General features: G+C 35.9%; 1 protein-coding gene across 1 annotated transcript; it reads left to right on the top strand.

The window, feature by feature from the left end:
* The first annotated feature begins 1,034 nt into the window (after positions 1–1,034).
* On the top strand, positions 1,035–2,423 carry LOC145669949 (zinc finger protein 862-like). Its single transcript, XM_081738292.1, has one exon. It carries the CDS (start codon positions 1,035–1,037, stop codon positions 2,421–2,423), a length of 1,389 nt encoding a protein of 462 aa, XP_081594418.1.
* Positions 2,424–26,333: the final 23,910 nt, after the last annotated feature.

Raw genomic sequence — 26,333 nt, 5'->3', positions numbered from 1 at the left:
TCGTGTTGCACGTATATCTGAAACGAATAACACATGTAAGTTATTCTGATTAGGTTAATATTGGCGATTATAGTTTTGTGCTTTTAATTAGTGTGTCTTGTTTACAGGCGAGTGATTTGTTCAGTATGTCTTCTAACAAGAAAAGGAAAAACGAAAGTCAAACATCTATCTTGAATTTTGTTATAAAGGAAAAAAAGTTGGACATTAAGCTTGAAACATCTGTGGACCCTGGCCCATCGAATTCCTTGTCGACTGACTGTACAAGTCTAAGTGATAATACGCCAGATAAAAGTAAGTGTAAGGGAAATGCAAACGGACTAGAACAAGAGAAGGATGTAAGTATTGATGTTGAGCAGTCGAAATGTATTTCAAAGTGTGCAGATGATAGGGCAAATATAAATGAGCAAAACCTTTGTTCTGTTGAGAAGAAGCGTTTGTATAATAAACAGTGGGAACAACAGTATGAGTGGCTGTACGAGGACAAAGTACGTGGAGGTGCCTTTTGTAAATATTGTGAGCGATATATGAAGAATGACCCTAATGTGCAGCAGAAAACGGGAGGTGTTTTTGTGACTCATCCATTCACAGCATATAAAAATGCATTAGGAAAAGACGGAAAACTGGAAAAGCATAATCATTCAAAAGCGCACATTGCAAGCCTTGAGATGGACAGGCTGCGAATGCAAGTAAAAAATAACCCTATATACTCTCAAGTTCTTCGTCAAAGTGAAGCCGAAAAAGATCGAAACCGCCAATCGCTGTGAATGCTTGTTCGTGGATTGTACTTCTTGGTTAAAGAAGTGCCACATACAACAAAATATGAGGCACTAGTGAATAATTTGCTTGTACAGTGTAGTCCAGAACTAGAAACGTGGAAAAATGAACAAAGTGAACGCTCTAACTACTGCAGTAAGAACACTGCTTCCGAATTGTTGAGTTGTGTTGGTGAAGTCTTACGTTCTAAAGTGACTCAAAAAATCAGAGATAAAAAGTTTTCGATAATGGCTGATGAAAGTACATAAATAAATAATAAAATGGCCCTTAGCATGTGTTTGCGATATGTAGAGGACAGTGCTCCGGTTGAAACATTTTTGGCGCTGGTGACCATACCTGATTGCAAAGCCGATACCATTACTAATGCTATAGACACTGAAATGAAAAATCACAATTTGAAATACGAAAATCTCATAGCGTTTAGTTTCGATGGTGCGTCTAACTTTTCTGGCAACAGTTCTGGTGTTCGCAGGATTCTGTCAACAAAAGCTGGCAGAGATATACCGTATATTCACTGCAGAGCTCATGTGCTGTCACTTGCTGCTGCTACGTGCAGAAACAAGAATCCCAAAGTTAAAAGATTTTTCCATACATTGAAAGACATATACAATCTATTTAGTAGATCACCTAAGCGGGAAAACATTCTTCATGAAATTCAGGCAATCATAAACGATCCTATATTAAAAGTACCTGAATGCATTGAAGTACGGTGGCTAAGTCACTATAGAATTGTGAATGCAGTGAAAAGGTGCTTCTCGGGAATTTTGTTGGCTCTCGAGCATATTCACAAAGAAGGGGTTGATTTTGCGTCACTTGCGGGAGGAATTTTAAGCGAAATAACCAACAAAAGCTTTGTTATCACACTTTGTGTTATGGATGCATTACTAAGTGCGTTGTCTCAGTTGAGTAAGCAGCTTCAAAATGCAACCTTGTCATTTTCATCTCTGATGTCTATGATCGATGCCACTAAAGAACATCTTACGAAGATAGCGGATGAATGTTGTAGCACCAATAGCAAATTGAGGACTATGATTTTGGAGGCCATGCAAAAGCGTGAAGAATTTTCGAAGACTTTTGTGGAAGACGATCTTGAGAAAACGCTTAAGGACCTGAAGAGTTATGTGTTGCAGGTTGTCGAAGAGATATCAAATAGATTCAACGACCGCGCCCTTGGCCTAATGGAAAGTGCATCCTACTTCGAAAACATAGGCATGTTTTTAAGTATCAAGTGTGTAGATGATGTAAAGAAACTGTGCAATTATTTCGTCGATGTTGATATGGAACCGTTATGGGCAGATATAAAGTCATTTCAATTTTTCCTTCTGTCACTGATGAAGAGCACTGAAAATGCTTGTTTGGATATATACCCCGTTCTTCCAAAAGTACTTGAAGTGAAAATTGGTTATGAAAATCTACATAAAATATGTGAATCGGTCATGTGTGTACCTATATCAACAGCCAGTGTTGAAAGGTCTTTCAGCACAATGAACAGGATATTAACAAAATTGCGATCTCGTATGGCAGAAGAAAACTTGAAGCACTGTATGTTGATCAGCATTGAGGGTGAAGAAGTGCCAAATTCGAATTTTATCAATGAGGTAATCAATTCATACGCCAAAGCAAAGATGAGAAGAATACGTCTTCTTTAAAGATTAAAAACAAACTACGAAGTGAATTTTTGTCATACGGACGAAGTTATAATGTAAAACTTTTATAAATGTCTATTGTATTTAATATTATTAGTATATTTCTATTGTATTTGCCAATTATATTTTTCGAACCGAAAAAAGAAAACTTTTACAGGCCATGAATAAATATTTTAACTTTATGGTGATGATTGGGATCATACACTTCAGTATTTTCGTGGACAAGAAATAACAATATTGACATTTTTACATAACTTTAGAAAAGAAGCTGCTAAGTTATACCGAGACCGCATGAAAATAATATGTGCCCCTCCGTATACTACGTGTGCCCCCCCGGAACATTTTTTCTGAAAGAAACACTGGCCCAAGGTCTCCTACCTTGACATTATGTGAGGAAGAAAGCTTTTTATTGATAGTAGAACTATAGCGGAATTCAATGGCGGCGATTCGGTGTGAATACTGCATGGACAAAAGTTTGCATTTACTGAGATTGCATGAGATCAAATATCTGTGAAAAGTACAGAAACCAGTTTATGAGCTAATCTTTTGTAAGTAATCTTGTGGATACAAGAAGTGATGACAACTGCCTGCCCTTCATAATAGCCGACACTGACGGAATTATATTTGACAAAAAAATGACTGGGTAATGTAGGACAGCGAAAAGCAACCAGGCTGAGTCCATGAGTAAAAGGTCAGAATTTTAATCAACAGGATCTCCAACAACTTACTACATAGTATGTGGTATACAGTGTGCGAATTTACTTATTTTGTTAGGAAGATCGAATAGTGTTGCCACGAGACGAGACAAGTCGAGATTTTAGACGAGACTGTCTAAAATCTAGACTCATCGCGTGATTACGCTGTTTCGTCTCGAAAATTACATGTTTGTCTCGATTCGTTTCCAGACGAGATGAGACAAGACATGATAAATATTTCATCTCTTAGCATCACTAGCGGGAAAAGCATAAATATTGTCATTTTAGTATAGCAAAATGAGAAATTTAAATTTGTAAGGAGGAATTCCCGTCATCCCCCGCCCATTCGCACACTACATACTTAGGTATATATGTGCCCCAACTGCTCGTCCCCCCCAAAAAATGAGCAAATAATAAATACGTAAGCAGCAAATTAACAAACAATGAACAAAATAACATGTCAGTTCATAGACGTTATCTGATACACAAAAGTACTTACATTGTCTATGCCAAGTCTTTGTTTCAGCAACGTAGTAGCACGTCTTCTGTCTTCCAAAAGAGCAGTATAAATCCACTTAGCGGGAACTTCATATCCAGTTTCTTCTTTAACCTTTTCTTTAATATCACACCATATAAGAGAACATGGTGGAGGGATTTTAGTCAGAAGATTATTGTTTTCCACTAGATCATGACGAAAGGTATAAATTATAACAAATTTATTTACTTGATATTCCGGTGTGTCACCAAACATCTTCCATATTTTCCCTCGCGACATAGTCAATAGAGCTAACCTCAAGATTTTACACAAGTAGGAGACCCTATATTCTTTTATCTTCTACTCATACATCACTTCTGTATTTTATCGTATTTGTAAATATCTCTTTATTTTCATAAAAAAAATATTAAAATTTGCCAATGCATCTCCTATGTTCCATGCCAAATGTGAAGCTTGCTACTATTTGTAAACAAAATTATTTACAAATCATCATTCAGTTGTATTCTTTGTTTAAAAGTTATTTTTACAACTCTGGGAATATGACGTTTAGGACACAGGTGTTTCTGAAAACAGGTGTATGAAAATGTGATTTCATTTATATAATTTTCTAAGCTATTTACTGTCTTATGTAATATATTTCATAAAGATTTGCTCTTTTAATTCCGAGCTTAATTGATATGCAGAATTATACTCATTGTTATCTAGACTTCCTATTTTTTCTTCCTTTTTTCGTATGGAGCACCAGATGTTATAAGAAGCATTCTTACATATATTTTCCCCTTGATGTATATTTCATAAAATTTTTAGTTTTTATTTTTAATTTAAATAAAATTTGCAGCTTCTAGCACACTACTTTTATTAATTTTCTTTGGTTAATATTCAGTTCATGTGAATGCATATGTGTGTGTTTGTGAGTGTCTGTGTGTGTGGGTGGGGGTGTGAGTGTGTGTGTGTGTGTGTGTGTGTGTGCACACAAAAGAATTTATGACTTGAAAATATCATCTAATTCGTTGAGGGGCTCTACACTGGTAGAACAGGTAAAGACCAATGCAATATCGCCATTCAGTCATCGAATAAGCTACGAAAGACAAATATAAATTTAGTAGTACCGTAGAAATTAACAACGAAATTCTGTCACAACCACTGGTATAGAGTTTGTCTTCAACATTTGGAGCAACACCAATGTATAGCACAAAGAGTTTATCCAATAAGAAAATTCTCACTTTTTAGACTCAAAGCATATTATTTCCAGCAACCAAAATTTGTAGTTTGTTTCAAATGCAGCACAAATCTTCAAACTTGCTACAATGGTAGTTGACACAACGTACTGCTAACACCAATAAACGTATTTGTCGGACCAGTGATATTAGTGAAGTTAGCCCGTCAATATAAGTAGGAAAATAACTTTTTAATAATTGCTACAGCCTATATCTTGAAAAATACAGGGTGGCTCAAAATTAGGTATACACCCTTGCATTGATCAACTACAACATTCTAATTTACGGTTTTAATTGTTTCTGCTATTCCGAACTTAAAGCATAAGTTAGAAGGAATTGACAACAAAAACTAAAGAAACTAAGTCTGCCTAACTGATAACAACAAGAAATGATATGAAATACAGTGAACTGATCAGTATGGGACCGTATACCTACTTTTGGGACACTCTGTATAATAGTCTAAACGCTAAAAGTTGCTGACCTAATTAGCCTAACCGGAGTAATATCCAGCTAAATAAAACTCTCATCTGGGTCAAACAGTTTAGCGGGTAACGTGAAGTTAGCCCCTCAAATCTTATGAAAGTATACCTATGATATGTTTCAAATGGAGCCAAAATCTTCAAACTTGCTACACTCTTAGTCGATACAAAGTACTGTTAATTAGTAATGGACGAACCGATTCACCTCTGAGATCGTCGCTCAATAATTCGCTCACTAAAATGAATCGATTCATTTGAACGACTCAGTGACTCACCTATACTTTTACAACAGGGAAAAGGGGTAGTTAAAAACTAAAATTGTATTATCAGACTAAATGCATTACATAAAATGAATTTAAAAGGTATAACTCCAATTTTAGTTTACAAGCATGCTGCTATTAACAAATTTAACTTTAAAAAATCACAGGAAGTTACACTTTTAGATTAATGCAAATTACAATTAACAGATGTAACACACACAAATGCAATTCAGATACAAAGTACACATACAAGTTAGACTAAATAAAATTACTATTAATAAGTGTGAAAATACATTACAAATGCAAAAAAGTTATATGCAAATTACAGCCTAAACGAATCAAAATACGCAATGCATAATTACAACTTTAGACTCGATGCTATAGCAATACAATTTTAGAATTACTGCAAAAGTGTTACAACTTTAAATTCAATGCCAAAAATATTATAATTTTATTACAACATCGTGAGAAACTAAATTTTTCCTAAAAATTTTGGCCACCACATCCCCCTTAGAATACACATTTTAATCAAAGTAACGAGTTCCCCCGTGGCTAAGCGGTTAGCGTACGCGCCTTTGCCTAGTGATGGATAAATTCCCGGGAAGATATTTTTCGGGAATATTCCCTGGGAATATTCCCGGGAAGGTTCCCAAAATGGGAATTTTTCCGGGAATTTATGTACAATCACAAAGAAAATTGCATTCTATTACTATATTATGATTTCAAAGTTAAATTCGTTTTTTATCACAGTATATTATTACAGCTGTCTCCAGAGGATTCTTTAAAAAATATATTCTGAACGCTACTATGTTACTTTATTAATATTTTATTATATTTAGAGAGTACGCATAAGTGTATATTTACTTACAATATGTTCTATGAAAGTAAATATATGGAAAAAATGGTATAGTAAGTCCACATATTTTTACACCGTTAAACAGTTTAAATTTATAAGCAAGTGAATTTTCTAAACTTCACTCTAATACTGATATATTATAAACATATTAAATTGTTAAATGTTATAAACGAATTAGATTGGGTAACTGCCAGAAGCTACATGTCTCACCAATTTATCAACATTTGCGCATACATATTTATATTCACAAAATTTGCAAGATACTGACTTATCTTTATAATTTACCACGTAACATTGCCATACACGACCTTTCTTCCTAACTATTTCTCGAAATTTCATGTGTAATTTACATGTAAAAGAAGCCCGAGCACCTCTTCAGAGACAGGAGACAGGCCAACGACTATTATTAACGGTAATTCGTGGTGTATTAATAGTACTTCATCTCTATTTCTACATAATTTCTACGTTACTGTACAAACTGGTTCCTTTTGATCATCTGTAAATTAGTACTTGGCTACTTTTTTAATCCAAATGGAAATGGAACTAATAAATCATATGATTAGTTATATAAAGTAGTCAACGAATTTTATTTTTTTATTCTCCAAATTATTTAAAGCCTAGAAGTAAATCATAATAAATGAAAATAAAGTAATTAGTCATACCGTTCTTATAATTTGGAAGATAAAATAAAGAAATGGAAATAAATTCCTTCCCGGGAATTTATATGCCAGGGAAAGAACCCGGGAATATTCCCATTTTTTATTTTCCTTTCCACCAGGAATATTCCCACTGCCCATCACTCCTTTGCCGTGGAAGACCCGGTTTCGATTCCCGGTAGGAGCTCATGTGGTTCGGGTTCCACGTTAATCAGTAGGTCCACGTCTCATCTAGCCTCGCTGCTGAAATAAAATCAAATATTTTAGCTTAATGGCAAACGATTAAGCCCTATAGGCTAAGGAAGACGATGATTAAAGCAACTGAATGATGATGACAGAATTGGTGGAATGAGAAAGTGGGAGGAAATGGAGTACTTGAGAAAACCCACGGACATGATGTCCACCACGAACTTACTTGGCCGGGTATCGAACCAGAGGTAAGCGCTTTCCTCGCTACTGAAAAGGACGCTAAACTCAAAACCAAATCAAATCAGGACCGTAGCCAGCCCCAAAATATAGGGGGGGGGGGCGGTGGATGTTAGGGAGAGCGATCCAACCTTATTATAGTTCATCACCATATTATAGGTCATTTGCAAGCCTACCGTGAAAATTTAAGGGGAGACAGTAAAAATTTAGAAGTGGCCCGGCCCCCGTTCGCCCCGGGGATACGTTTCTGAACCAATTCAAAGTAACATGATAAAAACTGAATTCGAAATAGGTGTTAATAACTATATCAAAAAATAATGTTAAACAGTTCAACTATTTTTCTTTGGCGTGATTACAAGATTCTTGTCATTTTTATATAATAGACGTATTGTGTGAATAACATAACATTGCGGTTTAAGAACTATTTTAAGTACAGAAAACCTTAACAGGGGCATCGGTCCTACCCATCCCAACCGTGTGTGCTTCCATAAAATTCAGTTATGTTGTAGGTACAACTTACGGGAAATACGTTTTGAATTTTGTACATCACAGTCTTAAGAATTTCCATACAGGCCTATATTATATAGGCCTATAAAAATATCTTAAAATACTCGTTATTCAAGCTGAAATTACCTTTTGCAATGAAAATGAACTAAGACAGGCAGGATCAATCCTCTCCTGTTATGAAATATATTTAAAATTTACTGTAATTATTACGAATTTATTTGAATTACATATGCTCATTTTAACGTATCGTTTCCCTAGAGAATTGTATAACACATAACTAACTAACTCTATGGCCTATGGAACCCGGAGGTTCAATGCCGCGTTCACAAAAGCTCTCCACTGACTTCTATCCTTAGCTAACTGCATCCAGTTTCTACGTTGTATTCCAATCTCTGCGAGATCCATCTTAATATTGTCCTCCCATCTGCGCCTAGGTCTTCCTAATGGTCGTTTTCCGATTGGTCTTCCTGTCAAGACTTTGAAAACGTTTCTACTTTCTTCCATTCTAGCCGCATGACCCGCCCACCTAAGCCTCCTAGACTTAACGACCCTAACAATGTTGGGTAAACCATGTAAATTATGTAGTTCTCGTTATGAAGTTTGGGCCCGTTCCTCTTGGGCCCGAATATTCGTCTCAGGATCTTGTTCTCAAATACTTTCAGCCTATGTTCTTCCCTCAGAGTAAGTGACCATGTTTCGCAGCCATACAAAACAACAGGCATGATTATCGTTTTGTATATTTTAAGCTTCAAATTCCTCGAGAGAATTCGAGATGACAAGAGATTTTGAACCGAATAGTAACACATACTTTTGTTTAAAAATAACAGTTGCGCAATATAGATGTACGAACAAACGTAGAGTGACTAATCAGTTCTTATCTCCACTGCTGGTGCGCTGTGCGCTCTCGTTTTCATTAATCTCTAAACTGAATTCAATTGTCTATGTGCGATTGCAAGAGCGGATGCAGTAAACAGGAAAGAACTTGTGTAGCAGGAAAATCAGACCCCAGGAAAATTGTCACCCCGGGGTGCTCTTTTCCAGGAAAATAAGACCCCAGGAATCACCTTTACAGGGGGAGATACTTTTCCTAGGAAAAATATCACCCCGGGGTGTTAATTTTCAAAGGAAAATTGTTACCCCGGGGGCATAAATTTCCCGAATATCAATTAAAAATGTACATATGGGGGTATAATTTTCCTGGCCAGGAAAAATTGACCCCCCTAACAAATACACTAAATAAAACCTAAAAATTCAATCTTTTGTAATTTTATTGGTCTTCCACGTCCAGGAAAAATGGACCCCCACGTAAAAATCGTAGTAAATAACCACCAAAAAATTCAATCCTTTGTCATTTCATTAGTCTTTAGAAAGGAGATTTGTCCACAGAGTAGGGTGGGGGTATAATTTTCCTGCCAGGAAAAATGGACCCCCATGGAAAAATCGCAGAAAATAACCACCACAAAATTCAATCGTTTGTCATTTTATTAGCCATTAGGAAGGAGATATGTCCACAAGGTAATATGGAGGTATACGTGGCGATCCACTTTTACTGGCCAGGAAATTTATACCTCCATCCTACTGTGTGTACAAATCTCCTTCCTAATGGCTAATAAAATGACAAAAGATTGAATTTTATGGTGGTTATTTACTGCGTTTTTTCGCTGGGGTCCAGTTTTCCTGGCCAGGAAAATTACACTCCCAACCTACTGTGTGAAAAATCTTCCTTCAAAAGACCAATAAAATTACAAAATATTGAACTTTTAGGTTTTATTTACTGTACTTGTTAGGTGGGGTTTTACTTTTCCTGGCCAGGAAAATTATACCAACATCCTACTACATCGAAAAATCTCCTTTCTAAAGACTAATGAAATGACAAAAGATTGAATTTTTGGTGTTATTTACTTTTTTTTTTCGATGGGGGTCCATTTTTCCTGGCCAGGAATATTATACCACCACCCTACTGTATGGACAAATCTCCTTTCTAAAGACTAATGGAATGACAAAGGAATGAATTTTTTGGTGTTTATTTTCAGCATTTTTTAGATGGGGTTCCATTTTTCCTAGCCAGGAAAATTATACCCCCATCCTACTGCATGTACAAGTCTCATTTCTAAAGACTAATAAAATGACAAAAGATTGAACTTTTTGTTTTTTTTTCAGCGTGTTTTAGGTGGGGGTCTTTTTCCTGACCAGGAAAATTATACCCTCATCCTACTGTGTGGATAAATCTCCTTTCTAAAGACTAATGAAGTGACAACAATTTTATTTTTTTTTTGGTTGTTATTTACAGTTTTTTAGGTGGGGTCCATTTTTCCTGGCTAGGAAAATTATACCCCCATCTTACTGCATGGACAAATCTTTTTTCTAAAGACTAATGAAATGACAAAGGATTGAATTTTTTGCTGGTTATTTACTGCGATTTTTACGTGGGGGTCCACTTTTCCTGGCCAGGAAATTTATACCCCCACCCTTCTGTGGACAAATCTCCTTTCTAATGGCTAATAAAATGACAAAAGATTGACTTTTTGGTGATTATTTTCTGCGTTTTTTCCATGGGGTCCATTTTTCCTCGCATGAAAATTATCCCCCCAATCTACTGTGTGAACATATCTCCTTTCAAAAGACCAATAAAATTACAAAAGATTGCATTTATAGGTTTTATTTACTGTATTTGTTAGGTGGGGATCCATTTTTCCTGGCCAGGAAAATTATACACCCATCCTATTGTGTGGACAAATCGGCTTTCTAAAGACTAATGAAATGACAAAGGATTGATTTTTTTGGTAGTTGTTTACTATGTTTGTTAGGTGGGGGTCCATTTTTTCTGGCCAGGAAAATTATACCCTCATATGTACATTTTTAATTGATATTCGGGAAATTTATGCCCCCGGGGTGACAATTTTCCTGGGAAAATTAACACCCCGGGGTGACAATTATCTTGGGGTCTGATTTTCCTGCTACACCGGCTCTTTCGGGTTTCTACGTACTTGACCTACTCCCCCATTCTGCAGATTCGATTTTAATTGATAGTTAAAAGTTTACGTTTTATACGTAAAATATCAATGAGTCCAACTGCCACATCAAAGTGCTAAACATTTACATTGTTGATACTCTTTTTAATTTATTCATGCCAGAGGTACAAATACACCAAGGTAACGCTTAACGCACATTTGCCGAACTCAACTGAAGAGGCGCTCGCCATAGTGAGAACCAGCGAAATTACCCCTCCAAAACAACAACTGACTGAACCAACCAACAAAATTAAAAAGCAAGAGGGCGGTTCGCTAGTGAGCGACGTACAAGATTCACGTTCTCCAAACATTGTCACTCCTAAAGAATCGTCCCTTCCAGAGAACAATGGTTCAAAAAGTACCATGACTCCTGAAGAACTACGACTCCCCAAGAACAATGACGGATCACGACTCCCAAAAAATCATGATTCCCGAACATCCACGACTCCCAAAGAAAAACGACTCTCGAAGAATCCTTGCTCACTTCTATTCTTGTGACCACCTTTTGAACCGAGCACTTCGGTTTTCGTCTGCTACTTCGTTTTCGTCTGATTCCCATATACTGACTGTAGTGGTCTGATTGCCATATACACTTTACATATTATAAATTGGCTTTTATGCGGGTATACCCAAAAAAGGTGCTTTATTTATTCGTTCGTTCTTGCTCTCAGAACCAAAATTAATTCTCCGTATAGCGTCTTATTTTGCGTAACTGAATTAAATTTCTTATCGAGCATTACATAGCATTTCGTAAGAAAAGTACCTGAACTTTTCTATAAAGTGGGTTTCAAATCATTGTGCTCAATAAATTAGAGTTGAATCGAACTCGATCACCCTATGCACAGCAGAGCCCCAGCCAGGTCGCCCTCGCTCTCCCTCGCACGAGTAACTACACGAATTGTCTAATTCTGCGTTTATGACGAAGTGACAACGCAGCAAGTTGTCGAGTCGGTGAAGAGGAGCGGCATCGAGGCACGAAGTGCTCTGATGAAAAGGTGGAATCCAGTATAGTGAACAACGACTCACTCACTCATCCAAAAGAGTTAGTCAGAAGAGTCGGCTCATTCGCGGGCGATACATCACTACTGTTAACTCCAATAACATATGGCAGACCGGTCATATTAGTGAAGTTAGCTTCGACAAAAGGAGCAGAGAACACTTTTTAATAAATCTAAGGGTCCATATCACTTAGGGGATTGTATCTAGGTAGTAGCTCAAACGCTGAAAGTTGCTAACCCAATCACCCCACAGGGAGTACTATCTAGTCCAATACAAATATTATTTGGCCCAACTCTGAAGTCGCTCCAATGAAGTTCGACCCCAAATTTTGTTAAGAAATTAACTCTGTTTCAATGCAGCAAAATTTTCAAAGTTGCAACTCTGTTAGTCGACAAAGGTACTGCTACTTCCAATAGACCTATTTCTCAGACCGGTCATACCAATGAAGTTGGCCCCAATGAAAGAACCAGCAAAATAACTATTCGATAAGTTTAATAGCCAATATTTCGGAAAATATAATAGCCCAAACGCTAAAAGTTGCTCACTCAATCAGCCCAAACAAACTACCATCCACCCAAACAAAAATCTCGTCTGGCCCAATCACTTCTGGGCTAATTTGCAGTTAGCAAGCAAATTTTGTGAAGGTATAATACATTTTCAAATTAAGCCCAAATGTTAAACCTTCCTAAACTGCTGTCGAAACCTAGCACTGTCAATTCCAATAAACGTAAAATCACTTTTGAAATAGTTTAATTGCCCATATTTCTGAAACTATATAAGCCCAACGCTGGAGATTGCTGTTCAAATCAGCCAAAACGAAATACTATCGTTCAATAAAAATCTGGCATGGCAAAATCACTTGGGGGCTAATGTGAAGTTGGCCCTCCAAACTTTGTGAAGGTCTAATTCTGTCTCAAATACAGCATAAATATTCAAACTTGCCACAGTGCTAGTCGACTCAAAGTACTACCAATTCTAGTAACCGTATTTGTCAGAAATGTCATATTAGTGAACTTGGCCCCGAAAAAATAAACACGAAAATCACTTTTCAAAAAGTTTGATAGCACATATTTAGGAAACCATAATAGTCCAAACGCTAAAAGTTGCTGACCCAATCAGCCCAAACGAAGTACTATCCAGCCCAATAATAATATCGTCTGGCCCAATCACTTGGGGGCTAATTTGAAGTTGCCCCCACAAAGTTTGTGAAGGGCTAACTCTGTTTCAAATACATCCCAAATCTTGAAACTTCCTAAACTGCTAGCCAACAAAGTACTGTCAATTCCAATGAATATGTTTGTCAGAAATATATTAGTGAAGTTGGCCCCGACAAAAGAAGCTGGAAAATCACTTTTCAAAAAGTTTGATAGCCCATATTTCGGAAACTTAACAGCCCAAATGCTAAAACTAGCTGATCCAATCAGCCAAAAAGAAGTACTATCCAGCCCAATGAAATCTCGTCTGGCCCAATCACATGGGGGCTAATGTGAATTTGGCCCTTCAAACTTTGTGAAGCTCTAATTCTGTTTCGAATACAGCCCAAATCTTGAAACTTCCTAAGCTGGTAGTCGACACAAAGTACTGCCAATTCTAGTAAACGTTTTTTCAGAAATGTCACATTAGTGAAGTTGGCCCCGACAAAAGAAGCAGTAAAATCACTTTCCAAAAACTTTAATAGCCCATATTTCGGAAAGTATGATTGCCAAACGGTAAAAGTTGCTGGCCCAATCTGCCCAAAAATAGTACTATTCAGCGCAATAAAAGTCTCGTCTGGGCGAATCACTTGGGAGCTAATGTGAGATTGGCCCCTCAAAATTTGTGAGGCTCTAATTCTGTTTCAAATATAGCCAAAATCTTGAAACTTTCTAAACTGCTAGTCGACACAAAGTACTTCCAATTCTAGTAAACGTATTTGTCAGAAATGTCATATTAGTGAAGTTGGCCCCGACAAAAGAAGCACGAAAATCACTTTTGAGAAAGTTTAAAAGCCTATATTTCGGAAACTATATACGCCCAAACACTAAAAGTTGCTGATCCAATCAGCCCAAACGAATTACTATCCAGCCCAATAAAAATCTCGTCTGGCCCAATCACTTGGCTAATGTGAAGTTGCCCACCCAAACTGTGTGAAGCTCTAATTCTGTTTCAAATACAGTCCAAATCTTGAAACTTCCTAAACTGCTAGTAGACAAAAAATACTGCAAATTCTAGTAAACGTATTTGTGAGAAATGTCATATTAGTGAAGTTCGCCAAAACAAACGAAGCAGGAAAATCACTTTTGAAAAAGTCTGATAGCCCATATATCGGAAACTATAAAAGCCTAGACGCTAAAAGTTGCTGACGAAATCAGCGCAAACGAAGTACTATCCAGCCCAATAAAAATCTCTTCTGGCCCAATCACTTGGGGCTAATGTAAACTTGTCCCCCCAAATTTTGTGAAGGTCTAATTCTCTTTCAAATACAGCCCAAACCATGAAACTTTCCACAGTGCTAGTCGATACAAAGTACTGTCAATTCCTATGAACATGTTTGTCAGAAATATTATATTAGTGAAGTTGGCCCCGACAAAAGAAGCACGAAAATCACTTTTGAGAAAGTTTAAAAGCCTATATTTCGGAAACTATATACGCCCAAACACTAAAAGTTGCTGATCCAATCAGCCCAAACGAATTACTATCCAGCCCAATAAAAATCTCGTCTGGCCCAATCAAATGCGTAATGTGAACTTGGCCCCCCAAAGTTTGTCAAGCTCTTAAGTCTGTTTCAAATATAGCCAAGATCTTGAAACTTTCTAAACTGCTAGTCGACAAAAAATACCGCCAATTCTAGTAAACACATTTGTCAGAAATGTCATATTAGTGAAGTTGACCCAGGCGAAAGAAGCAGGAAAATCACATTTTAAAAAGTTTAATAGCACATATTTCAGAAGCTATAATAGCCTAAACGCTAAAAGTTGCTTACCCAATCAGCCCATACGAAATACTATCCAGCGCAATAAAAATCTCTTCTGGCCCAATCACTTGGGGCTAATGTAAACTTGTCCCCCCAAATTTTGTGAAGGTCTAATTCTCTTTCAAATACAGCCCAAACCATGAAACTTTCCACAGTGCTAGTCGATACAAAGTACTGTCAATTCCTATGAACATGTTTGTCAGAAATATTATATTAGTGAAGTTGGCACCGACAAAATAATCACGAAAATCACTTTTCAAAAAGTTGGTAGCCTCTATTTCAGAAACTATAATAGCCCAAGGCTAAAAGTTGCTGATCCAATCAGCCCAAAACCAAGTACTATCCAGCCCAATAATAATCTCGTCTGGTCCAATCACTTGGGGGCTAATGTGAAGTAGGCCCACCAAACTTTGTGAAGCTCTAATTCTGTTTCGAATACAGCCCAAATCTTGAAGTTTCCTAACTGCTAGTCGACACACAGTAATGCCAATTCTAGTAAACGTATTTCTCAAAAATGTCATATAAGTGAACATGGCCCCGACAAAAGAAGCAGGAAAATCACTTTTCAAAAAGTTTGATAGCCCATATTTCGGAAACTGTAAAAGCCCAAACGCTGGAGGTTGCTGACCCAATCAGCCAAACGAAATACTATCCAGCCCAATAAAAATCTTGTGTGGCCCAATCACTTGGGGCTTATGTGAAGTTGGCCCCCCAAATTTTGTGCAGGTCTAATTCCTTTTCAAATACAGCCCAAATCTTGAAACTTGCCACAGTGCTTGTCGATACAAAGTACTGTCAATTCCAATGAACATGTTTATCAGAAATGTTATATTAGTGAAGTTGGCCGCGACAAAATAAACACGAAAATCACTTTTCAAAAAGTTTGATAGCCCATATTTCAGAAACTATAATAGCCCAAACGCTAAAAGTTTCTGATCCAATCAGCCCAAAAGAAGTACTATCCAGCCCAATAAAAATCTTGTTTGGCCCAATTACTTGGGGAATAATGTGAAGTTGGCCCCACAAAATTTGTGAGGCTCTAATTCTGTTTCGAATACAGCCCAAATGGGCCTTCCCAAACTGCTAGTCGACACAGAGTACTACCAAGTCTAGTAAACGTATTTGTCAGAAATATCATATTAGTGAACTTGGCCCCTACAAAAAAGCAGGAAAATCACATTTTAAAAAGCTTGATAGCCCATATTTCGGAAACTATAATAGCCCAAACGCTAAAAGTTAATGACCCAATAAGCCCAAAACGAAGTACTATCCAGTCCAATAATAATATCGTCTCGCCCAATCACTTGGGGGCTAATGTGAAGTTGCCCTCCCAAAGTTTGTGAAGGTTTAATTCTGTTTCAATTACAGCCCAAATCTTGAAACTTCCTAAACTGCTAGTCAACAAAAAGTACTGTTAATTGCAATGAACATGTTTGTCAGAAATATTATATTAGTGAAGATGGCCCCGACAAAATAACAGGAAAATCACTTTTCAAAAAGTTTGATAGCCCATATTTGGGAAACTATAATCGCCCAAACACTAAAAGTTGCTGACCCAATCAGCCCAAACCTAGTACTATCTAGCCCAATAAAAGTCTCGTCTGGCCCAATCACTTGGAAGCTAATGTGGAGTTGGCCCCCCAAACTTTGTGAAGTTCTAATTGTGTTTCGAACACAGCTCAAATGTTGAACCTTCCTAAACTGCTAGTCGACACAAAGTAGTTCCAATTCGAGTAAACGCATTTGTCAAAAATGGCATATTAGTGAAGTTGGCCCCGACAAAATAAACACGAAAATCACTTTTCAAAAAGTTTGATAGCCCATATTTCGGAAACTATAATAGCCCAAACGCTGAAAGTTGGTGACCCAATCAGCCCAAACGAAGTACTATCCAGTCCAATAAGAATATCGTCTGGTCCAATCACTTGGGAGCTAATGTGAAGTTGCCCTCCCAAAGTTTGTGAAGGTTTAATTCTGTTTCAATTAGAGCCCAAATCTTGAAACTTCCTAAACTGCTAGTCAACAAAAAGTACTGTCAATTGCAATGAACATGTTTGTCAGAAATATTATATTAGTGAAGATGGCCCCGACAAAATAACAGGAAAATCACTTTTCAAAAAGTTTGATAGCCCATTTTTGGGAAACTATAATAGCTCAAACGCTAAAAGTTTCTAATCCAATCACCCCAAAAGAAGCACTATCCAGCGCAATTAAAATCTCGTCTGGCCCAATCACTTGGGAGGTTACATGAAGTTGGCCTCCCAAATTTTGTGAAGGTCTATTTCTGTTTCAAATACATGCCCAAATCTTGAAACTTCCTAAACTGCTAGTCAACACAAAGTACTGTCAATTCCAATGAACATGTTTGTCATAAATATTATAGTAGTGAAGTTGGCACCGACAAAAGAAGCAGGAAAATCACTTTTCAAAAAGTTTGATAGCCCATATTTCAGAAACTACAATAGCCCAAAGGATAAAAGTTGTTGATCCAATCAACCCAAAAGAAGTACTATCCTGCCCATTAAAAATCTCGTCTGGCCCAATCACTTGGGGGCTAATGTGAATTTGGCCCTTCAAACTTTGTGAAGCTCTAATTCTGTTTCGAATACAGCCCAAATTTTGAAACTTCCTAAGCTGCTTGTCGACACAAAGTGCTGCCAATTCTAGTAAATGTATTTGTCAGGAAAGTCATATTATTGAAGTTGGCTCCGACAAAAGAAGCAAGAAAATCACTTTCCAAAAAGTTTAATAGCTCATATTTCGGAAAGTATGATTGCCAAACGGTAAAAGTTGCTGGCCCAATCTGTCCAAACCTAGTACTATCCAGCGCAATAAAAGTCTCGTCTGGCCGAATCACTTGGGACCTAATGTGAAATTGGCCCCCCAAAATTTGTGAGGCTCTAATTCTGTTTCGAATACAGCTTGTAACCCACCCAAGTTTCATAATAAAATGAAATTTTGTAAAAGGAAAATTTTGTGAGATGAAACTCCAGTTTACTGTTAAGTCGGTTATTTCTCTTGGAGTTGGAAGCACTGCTTAACCTTCGGTTAGATTGCGTGAGTCGTCGATCGGGATGACGTCACGTTGCAGCCGAGGTTCTGGCTTTAAGACTGAAGCGCTTCGCAGTGTATAAAATGAGGTAAGAGTGATAGGTCCTCTGAAGGAAAAAAGAAAAAAATGGGTCGTTAAAAATTAATATTCTTTCCGTATAATCGTATAGTTTAGTTAATTTCTTTTGAAATCTATAACAATTCCTGACTATGGTTATTATTTAGAAGCATTATTATTATTCAATATATTTTGGAAGCACATATTTCTAAAAATATTGCGAAAGGAAAAGTAAGAAAGTAAAAATAGTTAATTGAATAGTTCATGTTACTGGTTTTGTGTAGGCAGAATTATGCCTTGAGTTAAAACATGTTGATTCTTGTTTTTCCTTGTTAAAACTAAAGTAAAGTCGCTGGTCAGGAAGTTTAATATATTGAAATTACGGAAAATATTAAGGCTAGTGGAGACTTCAAATGAATGATTTATGTCTTAGGTCCGCTTTGAAAAAGGAAAGAAAAAAAAAGAAAGGATTTTATAGAATTACAGTTGAGCTATTGCTCGTAATTCATGCATTTTGACCCATATTTAAGAAATCATTTCCTCCCACATTTTCATTCCAAAGAAAGCCACTTTGCAGTAACTTCGAGTTCCATACATTTTTGATTATATTGTTATATAGGTTTCTAAATTCTATATTTTGGATTTACGATTGGTTATAATAATACTTCAGAAAAATTTTGTTACTTGGAAAAAAAATCCTTTTGGGAAAAATGTTACTTGCTAACGGCGATTTCGATTAATGATATTATTACTTGTTAAAATTGTTGAATGTTTTCTATATTACTATTTATATAACACGTTTCGGATTGTTATAATAAAATTTTCCATTTTGTTAGAAAACTTTTTCCATTTTCAAGTAGTTGTAGACAAATTCCTGATTATCTTAATAGTGATATTTTTTGCATACAGTATAAGCCTTTTCCAGTATTGAACCTCACTCTTCACGTCGTCATTATTCTCAGCCGTGGGGGAGTGGAATTCTCCTTTCTCTCTCCTTTTAAAATTCTTGTATTCTAAAGGGGGAAGTGGGGTGACGTCCGTTCTCGCAGGACTGTGGGTAGTGGGGGCTATTTAAAGATTATATGTGTATCGTTCATCCGTTACATATATAATTTTTAAATAAAAATAAATTTTATACACTGCCCTGGAAAGGCAAAATTTATGCTGGCTTCGAGGTCCGGTTCGGGGAGGTCCAGCCAAAAAGTGTTTCCCTTTATATTCTAAAATTTATGTGTATTTCTTTGGTGAAATTAACCTCTAAATTAAATAACATATTTTCATTATATTATGCCTTTCTTGTTGAGTAATATAAATGTTGTATATGAATGTTAACGTAAAATACTTAATACAGTGTTGCCGGGGTCGGATACAAAATTTATGGTTTAGTAGGTCATTGTGTAATAAGCAGATAATTATTGATAAGGTTGTAAAATTAATAGTAATTATCCTTTTGGTTTCTTTGAGCTTAATATTTTGTGGTGTTCTTGTAAGGATGGCACAGTCAAAGGAGACGCATGTAAAGTCTAGATTTTCGGATTCTTCAAGTTCTAGTGGGGATGAATTTCTTGGATATTCTTATGAATTTAGTAATCCTATGTTTGAACATTTAAGGCCTTCAGCCCATATTCAAGTGAATCATCACGAACCTTTACTAGGTGGTCAAAGTAGACCATTTCATGATCAAAATTATAACGTGGATCCACAAAGTAATGTGGGACACAGTACACGGTTTGCGAAATCCTCGCCTAATTTAAGAGCAGGAGGGAGTCAGAGCTTTCAAAATAAGTATAGAGTTCAATCATTTAATATGGCAGCTTCATTAAATTTAAATTTTGAGAAATTTGCTTCGGAAGGAATCTATAAATCTTTGTTGCATGATATTAATAGTCTACCTATAATAGATGGTACCAATACTGAGTCTACATTTCAGTTTTTATTAAAACTTGATAGTATTGTCAGAGGTAAGGGTTTGCCTTTAGATCTTGTGTTGGTAGCTTGTCTTTCTCGTACAAAAGGAGAAATGCAAGAAGTTATACAATCGTTTATTGGGGACGCTTCCCCTTGGCAAACAGTTTGTAGACATTTAGTGGTGCGATTTATTTCCACTATTGGTAGAACACAATTCATGCGACTATTTTTCTACGTTCCCATGCGGGAGGAGCAATCATTATATGAGTTCGCAGATAATAAATTATCGATTATTCACGTACTTGATATGTCCTTTGATGAAGCCACCATTTGTAGTTTAATTACTAATATGGTAACGCCTTCTGCCCATCAATTTCTAGCTGAAAGAGGTATGCCTATCGATTTAAATCAATTGTATTTAGCTGCAGAACACTATGACGCCTTGCATAGATATAGGAAAGATTATTATCGATTACGTAATCAAGGTAGTAGCGTACGGGACTTGGTACCACCCCGTAAATCATCTTCCTTTATCGGAGCGAAGAATACAAAACAGCAAGTAGTGTTGCAATCTCGTGAACCAAGAAATTTACATAAAACTTTAGTTTCTCCAGCTATGTATTCTTTACCATCTAACTATAAAAATCTTGATAAGGCGGAATTTTCTCATAACCCTAATTTAGAATCTCAGTACTTAACTCAAAATAATTCAGATGTAAATCAAAATGGTAGTAAATTGGAAAATTTATTAGCGATTCCTGTTTACATTACGGGTATGCGTTTTAAGTGCTTAATTGATACTGGGAGTACGAACTCTTATTTGGCTCGACATCTTTATGATGAACTTAGAAAAAAATGTAAAATAAAAGCAGAAAAGGTGAACGTTCAGACTATCGGCTTAGGAAATGTACAAGTTAAAGTGGATATGAGAGTAAGACTATATTTTAAAATTGGAAGACATCAGTTTAGTGAAATTTTTTTCATTGTGGACTCTAATGAGTTTGATCTTCTGCTTGGAAATGACTTTCATACAAAATACAACGCCATAATAGACATTGCTGGTAATTTATATAATATAAAAGCTCGGAAGTTAGTGGTTCCTATGATCCGAGCTGATGAACTTTTGTGTGCCCAGACTTCTCTCGCTTCTGCATATACTTCTAGGAATGGGGTGAGTGGAAAGCAGCCGCCATGCGACCTTGGTTGTCCGAAAGCTACACCTCAACCTAGATCTTTTGGTAATTCTCATCAGATTTTGACTCCATCGACATCAGTAACCAGAGACAGTGGAGTTAATACCACGTTTGACCCAGGAGTGGAATTCGTTTTTGATCAGTCCATATTGCATCCACCGGAGACTAAACCGGAGGAATCTCAAGGTAATTATACGGTTCCTGATCAATTATTACTATGTGATTCTAATTTACAGGAATATGTTAATAACTTGTTAACTTCATATTCTGATGTTATTGGAAACAAAATTGGTAGAGTAAAAAATTTCACTTACAAAATTGAACTTGCCGATAAAACTCCCATTCGATTGCAACCTTATCAGCTTCCAACGCATAAGCAAAAGGAATTAGATTCTTTTATTGCCCAGCTTTTAAAAGACGATATTATAGAGGAAGTAGATTATTCTCCCTACACATCACCCTGCTTTCTAGTAACAAATTCAGATGGAAGCAGGCGGCTTGTAATTTCATACGGAGAGGTGAACAAAAAGGTGATGGTAAACAGCTATCCTTCTCCTAACATGGAGAATGTAATATCTAGTATTTCGGACAATAATATCTTTTCAAAACTTGATTGTAAATCCTGTTTTCATCAAATTCCTCTGTCTGAAGAGAGTAGAAATATTACTGCTTTTGTGACAAAAAATAAAATCTATCGATATAAATCGGTACCAATGGGATTAGTGTTATCACCTTTTGTTTTAAGTAATTTGATGTCAAAAGTCTTTGAAGGGTTAATTGGTAAGAATTTAGAGATATATTTTGATGACATAATTTTATTTAGCAAAGATATTGAGAGTCATAAAGCTCTATTAGAGGAGGTATTATCTCGACTAAGAAATTGGGGAATTACTATATCAGAAAAGAAGTCCTGTCTATTTCAAACTAGTATTAAATATTTAGGGTTTCGTTTTGAAAATGGCAACATGTCAATAGACCCTGAGAGAATTAAAGCTATCCAGGAGATACCAAAACCAAAGAACAGAAAAGGAGTGAACAGAATATGTTCATTTTTCTCGTTCTATTCAAAATTTATTTATGGGTATTCAGAGTTAATTGCTCCCCTTCAAGAATTAAGATCGGTAAAAAAGCCTTTTAAATGGACTAAAGTTCATGATGAAGCCCTACAAAAATTAAAGGATGCCTTTTGTAGTCAGGTCATTTTGAAAGTCCCAGATATGAATTCCAACTTCGTAATACATTGTGATAGCTCTTTGCGTCATTTTTCTGGGGTTCTCAGCCAATATGATTCGGAAGGGAATCTTAGACCTGTATCAATGTTTAGTCGGGCAATTCCACAATCTGATTGGAGTAAAATATATATACGAATTAGAACTTAAGGCTCTTTCTTTATCTTTGGAAAAATTTGAATATTATTTGGCAAATCCCTTTGTAGTATATACTGATAGTAAGAGTTTAACTTGGTTACTTAATAACCATAAAAGACAAAGGAGATATGGAACTATGTTAGAGAAAATCTCGAGGTTTAAATTTCATATAGTCCATGTAAGATCAAAAATAAATAGTATAGCCGATTTCCTTTCAAGGGTTGGAAACCATCTAGAATTCTATACAAAAGACGATAATACAATAGAAGTCGTAAAAGATCATAATAAAACAGTAAATTTGTCTTTCATTAATTTTTGGCAAAATCCTGTGTTTAATGTACCTCTTACAGATCACCAGAGGAAGGATCCTGAATTAAGAGAGATTATCAATAGGTTAGAGCGAAAGGAAGAAGTTCCTCTGTATGTATTAAGAAATAAGATCTTGTTAAAAAAGACAAAAGGTAAAGGGAATAATGGATTTAGAATTGTAATACCTAATTCTTTAATTCAGTCGATTATTGAGTATTCTCATTGTCCAATAATTCATGGTGGGCATATGGGATATCGAAAAACCATTGCTAAGGTCGCTGAAAAGTATACCTGGCCTACTTTATATTCTGACATTAAGAATTTTATACAATCTTGTCATTTGTGCCAAACCTGTAAAGATTCCAATCGAAAACCTATGGGTCAATATTTTACAAAAAAGGTAATGCACCCAAATTATACTTGGTTTATTGATATTGCGGGGAAATTGCCTAGTAGTTCTGGATTTGAATATATTTTAATTGTCACTGACGCCTATAGTCGCTTTGTCTTTTTAGAACCTTTAAGACGACTAACCTCAAAAATCATCTGCAATAAGTTACAGGAATTATTTCTTCGATACGGCTTTCCTGGTAAAGTCCTAAGTGATGGCGCTTCTTATTTCGTGAGTGATTACTTCTTGAAATTCTTGTATAGCTATGGTATACAGAGTGTAAAATTCTCCCCATATAACCCACAATCGAACAGAGCCGAACGCACGGTGAGATCGGTTAAAAATTTAATTCGTATTTATGTTGATAAGTCTCAACAGAATTGGGCCCAATTACTATCTAAAATTGCTTTTACTATTAACATAAGTATGAATGAAACTACTGGGACTAGTCCATGTGAACTTTATATGGGACGGAAATTTTACCACCCATTAGATGTTAAATGGTTGATGGATTTAGATCTTTTAGACGATGACCAGGATAAAGAGCAAAAATTAGTTAATATAAATAATAATATTGAACGCGCTTGGAAACATAGTGCGAAAGTTTATACTCAAAAACATAATCCTGTTAATTTAAATATTGATGATTTAGTATTGGTTAAAAGGTTCATGAAAATTTCAGCAGAGAAACATTTCAATCCAAAAATCGCCCCTCAGTGGGAAGGCCCATACCGCCTTATTTCTAAACCTACACCAAATACAGTTTGGCTAGAAAATATTGAAAGACCATATGTTCATATAAAACGCCATGTTCGTTTTTGTAAGAAATATTTTCCACCGAGACAAGTTAATCAACCTAACCCATAAGGTAACACGGAAAAAAAGATTTGATATGAGAATTGAGGTTAAGTAAATTATTAATATTGTACTTATTTATATATTTTAGGATGTTTGTTCGAACAAATTTTGTGTGTTGTATATATTTTTTTTCCTGCAGGAATGCCTCGTCCGAGAAAGTGAGAGGTCAACCCCTTTTCATTTTGTAAATACCTCATCATCATCCTTTGTGTATGTTATGTAAGGAATTGGAAAAATTACTGTAGAAGTTTGTAAAGAAGGCGTTAGCATTTGAATATTTATGGAAGATTTGGTAATGTATTGAAATTATTTTATTATTCAACTTGGGATTTGTATGGTTAGGAATTTTTTTTTGACCGACCCTCGGATATTATGTAACCCACCCAAGTTTCAAAATAAAATGAAATTTTGTAAAAGGAAAATTTTGTGAGATGAAACTCCAGTTTACTGTTAAGTCGGTTATTTCTCTTGGAGTTGGAAGCACTGCTTAACCTTCGGTTAGATTGCGTGAGTCGTCGATCGGGATGACGTCACGTTGCAGCCGAGGTTCTGGCTTTAAGACTGAAGCGCTTCGCAGTGTATAAAATGAGGTAAGAGTGATAGGTCCTCTGAAGGAAAAAAGAAAAAAATGGGTCGTTAAAAATTAATATTCTTTCCGTATAATCGTATAGTTTAGTTAATTTCTTTTGAAATCTATAACAATTCCTGACTATGGTTATTATTTAGAAGCATTATTATTATTCAATATATTTTGGAAGCACATATTTCTAAAAATATTGCGAAAGGAAAAGTAAGAAAGTAAAAATAGTTAATTGAATAGTTCATGTTACTGGTTTTGTGTAGGCAGAATTATGCCTTGAGTTAAAACATGTTGATTCTTGTTTTTCCTTGTTAAAACTAAAGTAAAGTCGCTGGTCAGGAAGTTTAATATATTGAAATTACGGAAAATATTAAGGCTAGTGGAGACTTCAAATGAATGATTTATGTCTTAGGTCCGCTTTGAAAAAGGAAAGAAAAAAAAGAAAGGATTTTATAGAATTACAGTTGAGCTATTGCTCGTAATTCATGCATTTTGACCCATATTTAAGAAATCATTTCCTCCCACATTTTCATTCCAAAGAAAGCCACTTTGCTGTAACTTCGAGTTCCATACATTTTTGATTATATTGTTATATAGGTTTCTAAATTCTATATTTTGGATTTACGATTGGTTATAATAATACTTCAGAAAAATTTTGTTACTTGGAAAAAAAAATCCTTTTGGGAAAAATGTTACTTGCTAACGGCGATTTCGATTAATGATATTATTACTTGTTAAAATTGTTGAATGTTTTCTATATTACTATTTATATAACACGTTTCGGATTGTTATAATAAAATTTTCCATTTTGTTAGAAAACTTTTTCCATTTTCAAGTAGTTGTAGACAAATTCCTGATTATCTTAATAGTGATATTTTTTGCATACAGTATAAGCCTTTTCCAGTATTGAACCTCACTCTTCACGTCGTCATTATTCTCAGCCGTGGGGGAGTGGAATTCTCCTTTCTCTCTCCTTTTAAAATTCTTGTATTCTAAAGGGGGAAGTGGGGTGACGTCCGTTCTCGCAGGACTGTGGGTAGTGGGGGCTATTTAAAGATTATATGTGTATCGTTCATCCGTTACAAGCTCAAATGTTGAACCTTCCTAAACTGCTAGTCGAGACAAAGTACTTCCAATTCTAGTAAACGTATTTGTCAGAAATGTCATATTAGTGAAGTTGGCCCCGACAAAAGAAGCACGAAAATCACTTTTGAGAAAGTTTTATAGCCTATATTTCGGAAACTATATAAGCCCAAACACTAAAAGTTGCTGATCCAATCAGCCCAAACGAATTACTATCCAACCCAATAAAATCTCGTCTGGCCCAATCACTTGGCTAATGTGAAGTTGCCTCCCCAAACTTTGTGAAACTCTAATTCTGTTTCAAATACAGCCCAAATCTTGAAACTTCCTAAACTGCTAGTAGACAAAAAATACTGCAAATTCTAGTAAACGTATTTGTGAGAAATGTCATATTAGTGAAGTTCGCCCCGACAAAATAAGCAGGAAAATCACTTTTGAAAAAGTCTGATAGCCCATATTTCGGAAACTATAATAGCCCAAGCGCTAAAAGTTGCTGACCCAATCATGGCAAACGAAGTACTATCCAGCCCAATAAAAATCTCTGGGCCAATCACTTGCCT

The sequence above is a fragment of the Thermobia domestica genome, chromosome 14 (genome assembly GCF_964235325.1).
Source record: "Thermobia domestica chromosome 14, izTheDome1.hap1.1, whole genome shotgun sequence".
Taxonomy (NCBI): Eukaryota; Metazoa; Arthropoda; class Insecta; order Zygentoma; family Lepismatidae; genus Thermobia; species Thermobia domestica.
The sequence above is the reverse complement of the archived record's forward strand: the minus strand, read 5'-3'. Positions and strand labels throughout refer to the sequence as shown.